This window comes from Bison bison, unplaced genomic scaffold, assembly GCF_000754665.1.
Source record: "Bison bison bison isolate TAMUID 2011002044 unplaced genomic scaffold, Bison_UMD1.0 scf7180017864072, whole genome shotgun sequence".
Taxonomy (NCBI): domain Eukaryota; kingdom Metazoa; phylum Chordata; class Mammalia; order Artiodactyla; family Bovidae; genus Bison; species Bison bison.
The window spans coordinates 12,562,550-12,578,317 of record NW_011494644.1 but is presented as its reverse complement, the minus strand read 5'-3'; the positions used below and the strand labels follow the sequence as shown (position 1 = coordinate 12,578,317).

Genomic DNA, 15,768 nt, shown 5'->3' with positions numbered 1-15,768 from the left:
GCCCCTCCCCGCCAGTCCCGCCTTACATCTTCATGGTGCCCCTTAGGCCCCAAGTTGGTCCTCAGCACGTCCTGCAGCCCCCGGGCCGCGCTGATGTTGACCGCCAACGCCGCCTGGGCTCGGGCCACCTCGGCCTTGGGGTTCAGGGTCTTCACGGCCGCCATAACTGATCCAGCAGAGGAAGATAAGAGGACACGGCGTGGCGAAAAGCCCTGAGCCGGTTCAGCGTGGCTGGGAGGCGCGATCCGGGTCTTCTGGAACAGTCGGGTGCGCCGGGCCCGCCCCCAGCGTGCCCGCGCGCCGCCGCCACTGGGCCGCGGGCCGGCCGGCGCCGCTCATTGGGTCGCGGCCGAACGTAGCCCCGCTCCTCGCGTCGGCCGCGGCGCCATTGCGTTCGGGCGGAGCTTGTATCCCTGCGACCGGCAACCGGGGCTCCCAGGGCTCCCAGGGCTCCAGTGTCGCAGGTGGTTGGTTTCCGGCTTTGCGGACCCCGGACCTGAGGACGTAGGCGGAGCGAACTTGTCGGCGCGTGACTGGAGAGGCGGCTGCTTTTTCGCGGAGGTCCCCGGCCTTAGGTTGTAGGGTGGGCCTCCTCCATTCCGCACTCGCGCCGTTTACTTTTTTCCTCCCTTTTTGAGTTTATCCCGGTGACCAGAGTTTTCTGGACTATGTACAGTGTGCTGGACGGTGTTCTAGGTGCTTTGGCGGTTACAAAGTGGACCTGAAAAGGACCTTTGCCTAGTATCCTAGGTGTTTTAGGCCTAGGGAAGAAGAGATATAAGGCAAGGTGGAGAGTGCTAGAAGCCTTTAGAAAGCTACCTGATTGGGGCGATGACAGTTGAGAAGCAAGAGTCGGTTCACCCTTCGGGCTTACGACACAGTGCTCTCAAGGCAGGTTTGAAAACTCAAAGTTGGCCAAGCAGTGGTGTCCAGCCTGTGAGAGGACTCCCTTATTCTGAAAGATGTCCACAGTTGTTTCTAGTATCCAGTTCCCGCCTCCCACCTAGATACCAGGTATTCTCTGATATTTTTATTTTTTATTTTTATTTTTTATTTTTATAGGTCATAGCTACAATTGTTCAGAATGTAGAAGGTGACAAAGGGTATATGATGAAAAGTATTTCTCCCTCCTCTTACTTCAATTTTCTCCTGATGTATATATACCTTTAGATACTCTGAATTTCCCAGATGCTGTCTGGATTTCTAAATAAATATGTATATAAATATTTTTAAAAATCCCCACCCCCACAAAATGGCAAATTATAATACACACTGTTGGGTGTGTCACACTTAAAGTATCCTGAAGATGGTAACATAAAAAATATAAAAATAAGGGGTTCCTCATTCTTACGTTTAAACAGCTGCATAATAATCTTTATAAGAATGACCTGACTAGCCAGTCACCTACTGGTTGGCTTTTAGGTTGTTCCCAATCTTGTTCTAAGGCTGCAGTAAATATCCTGGTATGTAATGCTTTTCAGTGGCTTTTTATATTTGAGAATCACAAAAGCATGTGTATGAGTTACACAGTAGGAGATACGTGATTAGTCCTGAAGATCCTTAATCCACAAGAAGCATATAAGCCTAGTTAGGGAGATAAACTTGTAGACAATGACAATGAACAGTAAAGATTCCAATGTTATAATTAAGGGATGAATGAAGTGCTGTGAGCATGAAGGTATTAACTCTGAGCATCAGGGAAGGCTTTTTGGAGGAGGTGAGGTTTTTTGTTTTGGCCACACTGCATGACATGTGGGATCTTAGTTCCCCTACCAGGGATCGAACCCTGGCCTCCTACATTGGGGGCCTGGAGTCTTAAGCACTGCCAGGGAAGTCCTTGAAGGAGGTAAGTTTTGAACAATAAGTAAATACTTCACAGGAGAAGAGAGCCTAGGAGAGTGATGTCAGACAGGAAGACAGTGGGAGGGCCTGTCAAGCCCAACCAAAGATGTATGCATAGAATGGAGGGGAAAAGGTTGCAAGAGACAAATTCAGGGAAGTAGCCTGTCCTGACTGCCAGGGCCTGGTTTGTGAGTTAAGACGTTTGCGCATATGCCTGCTGGCAGTGAGAAACCAAAGAACTAGTGATGAAGACATTGGTGGAATGGAGGATGAACTAAGGGAGAAGACTGAGGATAGGGCAGTCAGAAAGGTGTTGAAAACTGTGTGCAGAGGATGAGGAAAGCATATTTAATGACACAAATAAGGGAGAAAAGCATGGTTTAAATAGCATGTGTAATGTGTTCTCATTTTTTATAACCATTCCCCAGGCATCAGCTCAAAGGGCAGAGGCCATCAAAATATTAACATGGACTATATTAAAAACATTCAGAATATTTTCATTTTTGCAGTACCCACACTTTATGTGTCCATAAAAGGAGGAGGCAGAAATATTTACAGGAAAATATGAAATGTATAAAGTATGTCCATTTTTATTTTTATCAAATCATATTGAGCTAATGAACATTTTTATTAAATCATTTACCTATATATGTATATATGATTTAATAAATACATATATAAAGGAAAGGATGTCCTCAAAATGTTTAACATTTTGTTTCTGCTAATTTTATAGGTGAAAAATGGTATCTTAAAGTTTCGTTTGTTTAGAGTGATGTTGAGTGTATCTTATATGTAGGAGCCATTTGTATTTTTCTGTGAACTGTCTAGTCATGTCTTCTGTTTTTGTACTTAGTTTCTAAATATTCACAGGAGCTCTTTATGTTTTCTATGTTGCAATGAATTTGTCCTAGTGTTATTTGTATTTTGTATTTATGCCTTTTTTCCAATTAAACATTAACTTTTTTCATATAGTCAGATGTTTCCTTTTTTTAATGTGTGTTTGAATTTTGTGCTATGCTGTGTAAAGTAGGCCTTACACACTTAAATATTTTTAAAAATTTCCCATGTTTTCTTTTGTATTTTCAAGATTTTCTGTTTCATTTTAAAGTTTGATTCACTTAGAATTTAATAAGGAATGAGATAAGAATTTGTGATAGAATAAAAAATATATGTTGTCTTTGTCCCTGATTCCTAGAACCTAACTAAAACCATGGTTTTCTGAGTGATAGGGGTGTCTTTTGTTACCTACTACAGTCCCCTTTAGAATACACCTGAGTCTTTGCTAATGAGTCAAAGTAAGGAGCCTAGATAACCTCAGATAGGAACTGGTCACTAGAGAGAACAAACGGGATTAGAGGATGGGAAATCTCAGCCCGCTACCCCCAACCTCCAGAGAATGGATGGGGTGGAGGTGGGTTATAAAAATGCTTAAACAATCTGTGAATGGACACATTGATGTCCTGGTAGCATGGTATATCCAGAGGGCGTGGAATCTCTGTGTCACTCCCCTCACACCTGGTCCTGAGCATCGCTTCCATTTGGGTGTGCCTGAGTTGTATCCTTTATAATAAACTACTGAGTCAAGCGATTTCCTGAGTACTGCGTCAGTCTCAACATTTTTCAGTTTTCCCTATGGAAGGGATTATGGAAACCCCCAAATTTGTAGCCAAGTTGGACAGAAGTGTGGGTAGCTTAGAGACCTTGGACTTGTAACTAGAGTGTGAAGTGGAGACAGTCTTGTGAGACTGAGCCCTTAACTGTGGGGTTTGCACTAACTCTAGATAGTGTCAGAATTGAATTGAGTTTCTGGATGGCAGTTGGTGTCTGAGAACTGGAGAATTAGTTATTGATGTTTGGGAAAAAATTCACACAATCCAATTTTTTTTTTCAAGAATAATGTTTTCTACCATTACTGTGTAATGTAATTATTAGCATTGCTACATTCCCAGGTGTCTCTGGATCTACTTTGGACTGTATTCACTTGTGTACTGTTGTAAGTATACATACCATATTGTTTCATTTACTATAGTTTTACAATATGTTTTAAAATTTGGTAGGGCCAGATCCTCTTCATCAATCTTTTTTCAGAAATTTTCTGGCTATTTTGTATGTTTGTTTTTCTTTTTAAATGAATGATAGAATTAATCCAGTTTTTAAACATCTCTTTTTTTGGGATCATAGGTTGCTTTCAAAGCATGTATTTTTAAGTAAAACATATGTTTAATAGGTAGAATATTCAAATTAATGCAATAGAAGTGGAGATAGGGAAAGGCCAAGGGGTTAGAGGCATTTCTGACAAAATAGAATTTCAAAATATATGCTACATAGTTACCATTTATAGACTAGGAGTCTGAAGAGTTAAAGGAAATTCCAGAATAGGGGCAGGTTTTGTATGAGGAGGTGGGGTAATCATACTGATTTTGGGTAATGTTTTTCCTATGTTGGCCATTCATTCTTTGAGTGTCTACTTTGTGGCAGAGTACTGTGCTTGGAGTAAATAGACACATGAAAAGAGAAGGCCCCTCCAAAGATTTCTTTCCCAATATAGTTGGAGAAGACTCTTGAGAGTCCCTTGGACTGCAAGGAGATCAGTCCTGGGTGTTATTTGGAAGGAATGATGCTAAAGCTGAAACTCTAGTACTTTGGCCACCTCATGCGAAGAGTTGACTCATTGGAAAGACTCTGATGCTGGGAGGGATTGGGGGCAGGAGAAGGGGACGACAGGATGAGATGGCTGGATGGCATCACTGACTCGATGGACGTGAGTCTGAGTGAACTCTGGGAGTTGGTGATGGACAGGGAGGCCTTGCATGCTGTGATTCATGGGGTCGCAAAGAGTCGGACACGACTGAGCTACTGAACTGAACTGATAGAGACAAACATACACCAGCACACATAAGGTACACAATGTACTAAAAACCTGTAATGGTATATGTGAGCTCAGTTCCATGCTGTTATAGAAGACTTCCTAAAGCAAATCTTTTTCCTAACTATTAAAAAAAATGTATTTGATTTTCTTATTATACAAATAATACACATAAAAAAACAATAATACATAATCATAGACAAAGTACCAAAAGCAAATTTAAATTCATAATCTCATCACTTAGAGATGACTGTGATGGTTAATTTTATGTGTCAGTGTGACTGGGCCATGGTGCCCACATATTAGGTCAAACATGTTTCTGGACATTTCTGTGAAGGTGTTTTTTTTAAGATGAGATTAACATTTATTAATAAATTGGTGAATTAAATATACTCTGTTGGTGGATTAAATACACTCTGTTGTGAAGAGTATCCTACATAATGAGTGGGCCTCCTCAGCTGAAGGCCTTAATTAATCAAAGACTTACCTCCCCCTAGCAAGACGGGATTCTGCCAGCAGACAGACTTTGGACTCTGTCTCCCCTGTGCCTCCCGTCTGGCAGCCTACCTTGCAGATTTTGAGTTTACCAAACCGCTACGGTCATGTGACCCAATTCCTTAAAGGAAATCAATCTTGGACTTCCCTGGTGGTCCAGTGGTTAAGACTCTATACTTCCACTGCAGGGGGCAAGGGTTCATTCCCTAGTTGGGGAACTAAACTAAGATCCCGTTTGCCATAAGACATGCCAAAAAAAAAATAAAAAAGTAAATCAATCTCCCTGTCTCTCATTTAAGAAAAATAATTTTGTTTATTTCTTTTTGGTTGCACTGGGTCTTTGTAGCTGTGTGAGGGCTTTCTCTAGTTTCAGAGAGTGGGGGCTATTTTTCATTGCCGTGCATGGGCTTCTCTGCAGGGCACAGGCTCTGGGCACACTTGCCTCAGTTGGTGGAAGTCTCTCTCTCTCTCGTTGTGTGTGTGTGTGTGTGTGTATAGATAGATAGATACACATCCTGTTGGTCTTGTTTCTATGGACAATCTTGACTAATATGGATAAAACTGTCAAAGGAGCAGAAATTTAAGAATGAATTTTCTTATTTTTTTTTGGCCATGCTGTGCAGCATATGGAATCTTAGTTCCCTGACCAGGGATCAAACCTGTGCTACCTGCAAAGTAAGTGCAGACCTAAGAGAAGTTAGGTCTTCTAAAGTTAGGTCGTCTTTATATATTTATAAATATATATAAAAATATATATATATTTAAATTTTATTAAAGTATAGTTGATTTACAATGTTGTGTTGATTTAGTTATACATGTGCTTACTCGCTGAGTCATGTCCAACTCTTTATGACCCTGTGGTAACAGCCCGCCAGGCTCCTCTGTCCATGGGGATTCTCCAGGCAAGAACATGAGTGGGTTGCCATGCCCTCTTCCAGAGGATCTTCCCAACCCAGGGATTGAACCCAGGTCTCCCACATTGCAGGCAGATTCTTTACCATCTGAGCAGGGAAACCCTTAGTTATAATACATACATATATATATGTATTTTCTCATTTTTTTCCATTATGGTTTATCACAGGATATGGAATATAGTTCCCTATACTATACAGGAGGACCTTGTTGTTTATCCATCTTATATATGATAGTTTGCATCTGCTAATCCCAAACTCCCAATCTTTCTTACCCCCAACCCCCACCCCGCTTTTGGCAACCACAAGTCTGTTTTCTATATCTGTGAAGCCAAATAACATAGCGAGGTAAATTCTTCATTCTTTTTACTCCCCAGAGTTAACAACTATATAGAGACTCATATAATCATGTACTGCACATGTTTATAGACATACACAGAGTTCTTTTTCAAAACTTGGAATCGGTGTATATAATGTTCTGCAACCTGCTTTATTCATGACATATCATGGATATATTTCCAGGGTGTGACTTACTTGACTATCACACATTCTCATATGTGACTCTTGACACTCATGTATGACTTTCTTCTGAGTACATTCTTTTTTTTTTATTTAATTTTGGCTGCACTGGGTCTTCCTTACAGTGCTTGGGGTTTCTCTCATTGTGGTGAGTAGGCTTAGTTGCCCCACACGGCATGTGGGATCTTAGTTCCCAGATGGGATCAAATCTACATCCCCTGCATTGGAAGGTGGATTCTTAACCACTGGACCACCAGTGAAGTCCCTGAGTGCATTCTTGAGATGGAATTGCTGGGTCATAGAAAATGCACAGGTTAAGTGTTGCTAAATAATACTATATTGTTTCCTAGAGTGACTGTCCAGTGTACTATATTTTAGAAGGCTATTTTCTTAGCACTGAATTACTTTATAAAAATAGCACTTGATTCTAAAATAGTTAATCATTAGAAAATTTGTTAGCTTATAGAAATATGATCTATAGAAAACCTTTCAGGAATACTAGTATTACTTGTATTAATAACCTCAATATTAAACTCAATATTAACTTTTTAATAACCAGTTACAAGTTTGCAAAAAAATTTGCTGATGTTTTAAATTAAACTCAATATTAACTTTTTAATAACCAGTTACAAGTTTGCAAAAAAATTTGCTGATGTTTTTATTAGACTTACAATATGTTTATATTTGGTTCAGGTATGCTATTTACCATTACTCCAGAAGAACAACAATGAAGCATATTAAAATCTGTTTATATAGTTATCCCGTGTCTGATTGTTCCATGTATCTGTGACTACTCATTAACCTCCTCTGGAAAACTTTTTTTTTTTGCCGTGTTGCGTGGCTGGAGATCTTAGTTCCACAACCAGAGATTGAACCTGGGCTCCTGGCAGTGAGAGCCTCCTGGCAGTGAGAGTCCTAACCACTGAATGACCAAGAAATTCCCTGGACAATTTTTTTTTCCAGTATGTGTTCTAGCTAAACAGTGTGCAGTGTACAACACTGCCACCTCACATCCACAAGTGTTAATACAGGTGTGAATGTGAGGTGGGTACGGGCATCATAAGTAGTTGACAGATTTTATTTGGTATATTTTACCTGAAATCTATTTAGCATTAAGCATCTATGAAATATGAATAATAGCAAAAATGGACTCTTCTACTGTTTCTTTTCCTCTTGAAATAAACTCTCAATTACCATTTTAATACTTATATACAAGTATTTGGTGTTTATTACCTTGTTTCTTCTATTCCCCTGTATTTCTAAATTACTTACCATAGACTATAAACAGGTTCTTGACAAGATTATTTTTTAGACCCCCTTATTTTGTCCTCCCCTATTAATTATATAATCTTTTACCTCATATTTCAAATCATCAAAATTCCTCCTTCTTGTCCTTCATCAAAACCATCCCTGGCAGATCTGGGAAAAAATGGGTTGTGCCCCAAACCTGCAAACATTTTCTTACTGATGAAATGTGAGAATATTGAACTTCAAAGTCACATGTAACCTCGGAGCATCAGGACTCTTGTTTCTGGATAGAACTGTGTTTTTTGAGGCAGGGATGCTGTGTCCCAGCGTCGCTCCAGCATCCCCTCTGTGTGAATCACCAGTTTGGAGGGAGCCTGCGGACGTGAACTGTCAGTGTCCGAGGTTTCCGTTGTTTTAGGGTAGGACCTCACTGCCTAGCTCCAGACAGCTCTGCCCAAAGGTAAACGTTTGTGGGCAATGACTCCTTATTTACAGTAGTCAACATAAAACTAGTGGGCAAGTGATACCAAGAAGAAAGTAAGAGGACTCCCTCAAAAAGCTGGGGGTGCAAAGACTCATTTTGTCACTCATAGGTTTCTGCATTTTAGCTGCGAATGTGAGCAGTTTTTGCAGTTCTCTTGGGACTGAAATTCCTACAAGAGCATAAGCCAAGTGTGGATTAAAACAAAAAGCCCCTAAGGGGCTTTCGTTAATTGCAAAATCAGTACAGAGGTCCCTCTCTTCTCTCACCGACTCTTATCCCAAGTGGGTGGTGACGGTGGGGAGCGCTGGGAAAGGACCGCAGCTGTGCATTCCTCCTCTGCAAAGTGGAGGTGGAGTGGCTCGCGGCTTCGCAGGAAAGCGTCCACCGCCTAATGCAAGTCGAGGTCCGCCGGCGCCGAGCCCCCGGCGGGATGAGGGGGCGGGCTCAGGGAGTCCCTCCCTCGGGGGCGGGGCCAAGGGCTTCTTCCCAGCCCGGCTCTGCAGAGAGGAGGTCTTGCAGGCTCCAGTTGAGTATAAAACAGATGCAAATCCCGCAAGAAGCCACCGCACTTGTCAGCGGATCTGGTGATTGATAAAGTCCCTGGGGCTTTGCATCGGTCACCTCCCTCAAGCTCCACGACTGAACGTCGGAGCCAACCCTCGGCCCCTTGCAGTCGGAACTTAACAGCCGCGGGAGACCTGAAGGCGGTGGCAGCGGCCCAGGAAGGAGCAGCAGCGCCGGGGTAAGTCTGGGCAAGTGTTTCTCTCGCCGTGTGCCCAACTTTCTGATTGAGCGGCCCGCCTGTCCTGTACCCGGGGCCTTTATGATTCTGCATTTCTTTCTCTTCATCGGGATAGGTAAATTATGTCATGGGATTTCAAGGCTTTCTTTTCATCCGTTTACTTTTGATGGTTTTCACTTGTTTTATCCTACTGCTGCCTGTTACCAAACAGCATGAATGAATGATGCAATCCCGCATAGGGGAGTCATCAGTACAAGAGTAGGAAAAGTTCCAGAATTTAGAGTTGCAGTGTCTGACTTCGTCAACTTCTTTTTCATCAGAATTCGAATTTTAAATATGTACTTACCAGATACATTGTTATACTACTTCAAGCCGGGAATTAAATAAATAATGCTTCCATTCATCAAACTTAACGTTCTAAGTTTTCCTTATATGTGACCTGCACATGGTGTTTACTCTTGAAATATTTGACTACCGAATTGGAATGAGGATCAGGGAAGAAAAATGAAGTCCAGCATTTGTATATGTTATCTCCACTGCCGGATGTGTTTTCAGTGTAATGATCCTAGTCCTGTGGCTTTCATATTGGAAAACAAAGTACTCAGGATGTTTTAAGTTTTCAGATTATCTGATGCATGTCTAATAACTTTTCTTTTTTGGCCGGGAAATTCGGCATGAGAAATCTTAGTTTTTCCCTGACCAGGGATCAAACTCAAACCACCTGCTTTTGAAGCAAAGAGTCTTAACCACTGAACCACCAGGGAAGTACCCCTTATAACTTATTTTTAAGCTTACATTTTATTGATGTATAATCTAATGCAACAATATGCACACATTTTAAGTGTACGTTTTGATGAATTTTGACAATGTTGTACACACTTATATTCACCATCACAATAGAATACTTCCATCTCCCCTAAAAGTTTCCTAGGGTCTCTATAATGATTTTTGTTATTATAGCATTTGTTGGTATTTTCTAGGGTTTCATATAAACAGAATCATACTCTTTTGTGTCTGGCTTCTTCTGATCAGTATAATATTTTTTTAAATATTTATTCATGTTATGATGGTGGTTGGTTTAGTAACTAAGTCGTGTCTGACTCTTGTGAACCCATGGACTGTGGTCTGCCAGGCTCCTCTGTCCATGGAATTCTCCAGGCAAGAATACTGGGGTGGGTTGCCATTTCCTTCTCTAGGGGATCTTCCTGACCAAGGGATCAAACCCGGGTCTCCTGCATTGCAGGCAGATTTTTTACCAATTGAGCTATTCATGTTATAGTATGCATTGGTAATTTATTCCTTTTTTATTGCCGAGTAGTGTTCTGTTTATCCCTTTATCTATCAGTGATGTTTATTCTAGTTTTGGGCTATCATGAATAAAGCTGCTTTGAATGTGTTTTCATTTCTCTCAAATACACCTCCAGGTTTGGAATTGATGACTGACTCTAACGGTAAGTAAATGTTTAATTTTGTAAGGAACTGCCAAACTCTTTTCCAAAGTGGTTGTACAATGTTGCATTGTATGAGAGTTCCAGTTGTTCCGTGTCCTCACCAATACATGATATTGTCGACCTTTTTAAAGTTATTCTTTTGAGCTTATTTGCACATCTTTTTTGAAATGCCTTTTAGGATCTCTTTTTGCTCATATTTTAATGGGTTGTGTGTTTAATTGAGTTGTAAAAGTTCTTTATCCTAGATAAAAGTCCCCTCAAATATGTGGATTGTGAATATTTTCTCCCATTCTGTGACTTACCTTTTTTTTCCCATTCCTTAATGGTGTCTTTTGAAAAGCAGTTTTTAATTTTGATGAAGTCCAATCTATCATTTTTTCCTTTTATTATTCATGCTATGTGGGTTTTATTTAAGAAAATTTTTACCAATTATGGTTGTTCTATTAGGTAGCTATCCCTGCATAACAAATAATCCTCAAATTAGGCAGTTTTAAAAGACAAACATTTATTTTCTTACAGTTTCTGTGGATCAGAAGTTTGGGAACAGCTTACCTGGGTGGTTCTTAATAGGGTCTCTTAAGGTGTTCCCTGGTGGCTCAGAGGGTAAAGGGTCTGCCTGCAATGCAGGAGAGCTGGGTTTGATCCCTGGGTCAGGAAGATCTCTTGGAGAAGTAAATGGCACGCCATTCCAGTACTCTTGCCTGGAAAATCCCATGGACAGAGAAGCCTGATAGACTACAGTCCATGGGATCGCAAAGAGTTAGACACGACTGAGCGACTTCACTAAGGGGTTGCAGTTGGCCAAGGTCAACTTATCTGAACACTTAAGTGGAGGAAGATCTGCTTCCTAGTGCGCTCATCTGGCTGTTGACAGGATTCAGTTCCTTGAGGGTTGTTGGACTGAGGTCTTCAGTTTCTCCCTGGCTGTTTGCTTTCAGTTCTGCCAAATGCATCTCTCTGAGGGCAGCTACCAACATGGCAGCTGCCTTCCTGTAGAGCAAGGAGTGGGGGTGGGGCAAGAATGGAAGCCACATTCTTTTTTTAAAGTGACAACAGGCGCACACACTCTTTATATTTTGGCCATGCTGCCTGGCTTGCAGGGTCTTAGTTCCTTGACCAGGAATTGAACCCAGGCCCTGGCAGTGAGAGCACTGAGCCCTAACCACTGGACCACCAGGGAATCTCCCTAGATAAACTCACTTTAAAAAACGCACTTTTTTTGTGTGATTAGAAATAATTATGGATTCACAGAGGGCTGCAAAGAAATATACAGGGAAATCTCATGCACTTCTCCTTCTTTCATGTCCCTTCCCCTGAGGGCAACATCTCAAGGAACTGACTCTGGCACAATCCATAGAGCTTGTTCAGATCTCACAGTTATACACACTCATTTGTGTCAGTCTAATTTTGCAAGTGATACCCTATCACCTCTGCCTCATTCTGTTCACTGGAAGAGAGTCACTAAACCCAGCTCACTCTCAAGGGCAGGGGGTTAGAGATGGGTTGGAATAGCAGGAAGTTGGTTCATTAGGTGTTGTTTGTTTGTTTTGTTTTTTTGGCCAAGTTGTGTGGCTTGCGGAATCTTAGTTCCCCAACCAGGGGTCAAATCCAAGACCTCTGTACTAGAAGCACAGAGTCCTAACCACTGGACCTCCAGGGAATTCCCTCTAGGGGCTGTTTTAGAGGCTGCCTGCCACAGCAGTGCAATTTTCCTCCTACATTTTAGAAGTCTTATAGTTTTAGCTTTTTTGTTTAGGTCTTGATTCATTTGGAGTTGATTTTTGGCATTGGACTACAAGTTTTATTATTATTATTACATAATTTGTCGTTGGACTACAGGTTAGGGAAGGATGTATATTTCAGTATTTCTATATATAATTAAAACTACCAGGTAGGATTTCAGTATAATGACTATCAGAGTCTTGTCATTTTCATATTGGTGAAACAAAATAGAACATTTTAAGTTTTCACATGATTTAATACATGCCCAGTTGAAAAAAAAAAAGGTAAGTAGCAATGTACAAATTCTAAATTAGAAGAGAAAAAGAGCCTGCCTTTATAATTAAAAGAATTTCTGCTTTAGATGTAAATGGATCAAAGGAGAAATAATAAACTATATTAAAGAAGCAAGTTAGGGCCTTCTTTGGTGGTTCAGTGGTAAAGAATCCTCCTGCCAATGTAGGGGACACAGGTTCAATCCTGGGTCGGGAAGATCCCACATGCCTCCAGGCAAATACCAATGTGCCACAAGTACTGAGCCTGGGCTCTGGAGCCCGTGAGCCTCAACTACTGAAGCCTGTACACCTAGAGCCCGCGCTCTGCAACAAGAGAAGCCACCTCAGTGAGAAGCCTGAGCACCTGAACAAAGAGTAGCTCCCAATGGCTGCAACTAGAGAAAGTCCAGGCACAGCAAGAAAAACCCAGCAGAGCCAAAATAAAGTAAAATATATACACACATAAAAAAATAATTCACGCTTGAAAAGAAACAAATAAAAAAGAAGAAAATTGGAAATAGTACCATTCTTGTGCTGCCATTCTGGGCAGTGGGTTGTCTCTTAAAAGGAGCAGCTTCCGGGGAGGGCCAATAGGATGCCCCTCTCCAGGCCTGCAGGGGAGCGGGATTCAGAACACCTGCAGAAGCTTGGCAGCGTGGGGAAGACATGCTAGGCTTGCGTGCTCAGGTATGAGGCTTTGAGTACAGCTTGTTCTCTTCCTCCTTCTCGGGAGTATTATCCTCTATGACTCTGGTGAGAGAAAGGGTACACCAAACCCTTTCTGAGTGCAGTGAGGACTGTATTTGAACCTCCCAGAAGATTTCTTTCCATTCTGTCGTCTGTCCTTTGTCAAGCCCTACTTTGCTCTTTCTTGCTGCCTGTTCTTAACTGCTTCTTTTTGTCTCTTTGTTTCTTCTGAGATTTAGCACCTTCGTCCACTTCTTTTTACAGTTTAAATGATGAGGATAATAATTGGAAGTTGTTGGCTTTGTTCCCTTCTTACGAGGCAGCAGGATTCCTCTCTGACTATTCTTGGAATGTTGCTGACTTTCCTCGTTTTGAAGACAGCAGGGACCATTTTGTACAGTCTGTAATGTTCCTACATTGGCTTCTCTGTATTTGTATTTTGTTTTCCCCCAAGATCCTCTTTCCCTTTTTCTCTCCTTTCCCTTGCCTCTGAGCCATGCCAATCAGGTGTAGGTGATTTTCTATCAGATTCGAAGCTTTTTCTGGTTTAGAGCCACAGAAAAGGGCATGTTTCCTCTTCTGTGGAGCTTGAAGGAGGCAGATGTGAAGTATTTCCCAGAGAAAGTAGCCTTAGGAGACTTTGCAGCCGACCTTTCTTTGTTCCAGTCCTACAGAGGGAGGATAGTGAAGCTAGACGGTCTCTTTCTTCTCCTGTGTCTGGACCTTGATGTTGATTTCCCTGTTCTTTCTAGGTTCTTACTCTTGCAGAACTCACGAGATCTCTCTTAAAGAAATTTGTAGTCAGAACTTTATGCTGTGTTTCTTTATCCCCCGCCCCCCCACCCCCCCAGGAAAGAAGTGGGAAGAGAAGACCGTTGTCTCCTGGGAATCCAGCACTGAAGAAGCGTGAGTCCTTTTTGTCTGCTGTTGTCGTCATTGTCAATGTTATATGTTTATCAGTTTACTCTTCACCTGCATAAAAAGAATTGTCTGCTGTAAAGTGGTACACATACAATCTCGGTTTCCCTGAAGAAGATCTGTTTTGTTTTGTTTTAAATCATAAAATGTACTATAAATGCATTGGCAGGAACCCCCGTCCTAGTTAGAGGAAGGCTCTTTGACTCTCCTCTGATCCAGAAGCCTCTCAGACTCCATTCGACCTTGTTTCACTGCTTGGAGGGCCCCAAACAGCCTCACCACCAGGACCAAAGCCACCCTAGATGATGCCCATCTGAGTCCAGGAATCTTTGCTCTGTTGGCTTCCTCAACCTCTGTACCAGCTTATATTTGTTCTTACATAGGTGAAGGTAAGAGGTCAATCCCAGCAAAAGCGGAAGTTGGTGAAGGTGATCTTAGATGTCTCTTGTGAGACACTTAGATGAGAAGCTGGAAGAGAGTTTGTTGGGATGAGAAAGTTTTTTCCCTCTTATCTAACATCAGAATTCCTAAGGTTGGCCTTGAAGGGAAGCTTGCTTTTGTACTTTTGGAGCTGGGAGTAGGTGACGAGGGGTTGTCAGCTGTGGCTTCTTTACCAGTTGGCCCTCTGCTTCCCCAAGGTGGACCTGCTTGGGGTCGGGTGGGCAGGAGTCCTGTCCTGAGCCCCAGAAGGCAGTGGTCTAGGGGTTGGGACCAGGCTTGGCAACTGCCATGTAAACACAGACCTTTTCCACCAGGATTTCTTCCACCCCTGTCCTGTCCCCCTTCCCTGCTAGTCTGGATGTGAGGGCTCCAGAGTCCATTCTCCAGCAACAGTTTTTCTAATGTACACAATTCACTTTGAAGCAACTGAATTTACTCAGCACATGTCCCTTCCTGCCCCTGGAACTATGAGGATTTTGAATTTGTACGAATCATGAGTCACTCCTGGTGGAGACAATGAAAAAAGAGGGAATCAGAAGTGAACAGGAAGGCAGAGCATTTTACAGTGGGGGTTGCGAAGTGCTGGCGGAAGCTGAATTTGTTCTGTAGTCTAAGCAGGGGATTGAAACCCATGTAAGCTGAGGAGTGGAGGGCATATCCCCTGGTACAAGCATTCTGGGGGCAAGGTTAAGGTCATATAATCTAGCTCTGTCTTCTAGGGAGGGCACAGAGAAAAAAAATAGCCTTCCAGGTAGCTTCAGTGTAATGTTTGTGCATGGCTGTTAGCATAACTAGCACCATCTTGGGTCCTTACAGTTTCTCCTGTCCTTCTGACCCTACCCAGAACTGTATTGTGCAGTGAATCACTTCTGTGTCTTCAAGGGCTTTACAGTTGATAGACATTGTTTAATAATCATCAGGGCCAGGTAGCTCTACACTCTGTTAGTCCCCAAACAATGATGAAAACCCTCCCTGACATATTTCCAGCACCCCCAAGACTACTTACCCATTCATCAATCTTGGCTTAGAAGTGCGCGCCCTGTTTCCAAGGACCCTGATTACATGGATCTCCCTGCCTCATTTGTCGCTCTCAAGATGCCTTCTCAGTTTGTGGGTACTTTTTGTTCCCTCTGTCCTCCAATAGTTTGTCTCAAACATCCTGTCTTGGGA

The 15,768-nt window shown here is 42.1% G+C and overlaps 2 protein-coding genes across 4 annotated transcripts in view; one reads left to right on the top strand and one right to left on the bottom strand.

Moving 5' to 3' along the window:
• The window catches only part of CCT6A (chaperonin containing TCP1, subunit 6A (zeta 1)), a 10,311-nt gene extending 10,035 nt beyond the window's left edge, over positions 1–276 (bottom strand). The window contains 2 exon segments of the mRNA XM_010837391.1: positions 27–40; positions 42–276. Of these exon segments, the coding sequence (XP_010835693.1) occupies positions 27–40; positions 42–164 (137 nt within the window). The 5' untranslated portion in view covers positions 165–276.
• A 96-nt stretch (positions 277–372) lies between these two features.
• Positions 373–15,768, top strand: part of PSPH (phosphoserine phosphatase) — a 30,686-nt gene continuing 15,290 nt past the window's right edge. The window contains exons 1-2 of one of the 3 annotated variants that reach the window (XM_010837388.1): positions 373–575; positions 14,091–14,145. The gene's annotated coding sequence lies outside the window, so the exon portion shown is untranslated. Of the gene's footprint in view, positions 576–8,811; positions 9,108–14,090; positions 14,146–15,768 lie in introns of those variants that run through there. The other 2 variants (XM_010837387.1, XM_010837389.1) reach the window with 2 other exon arrangements.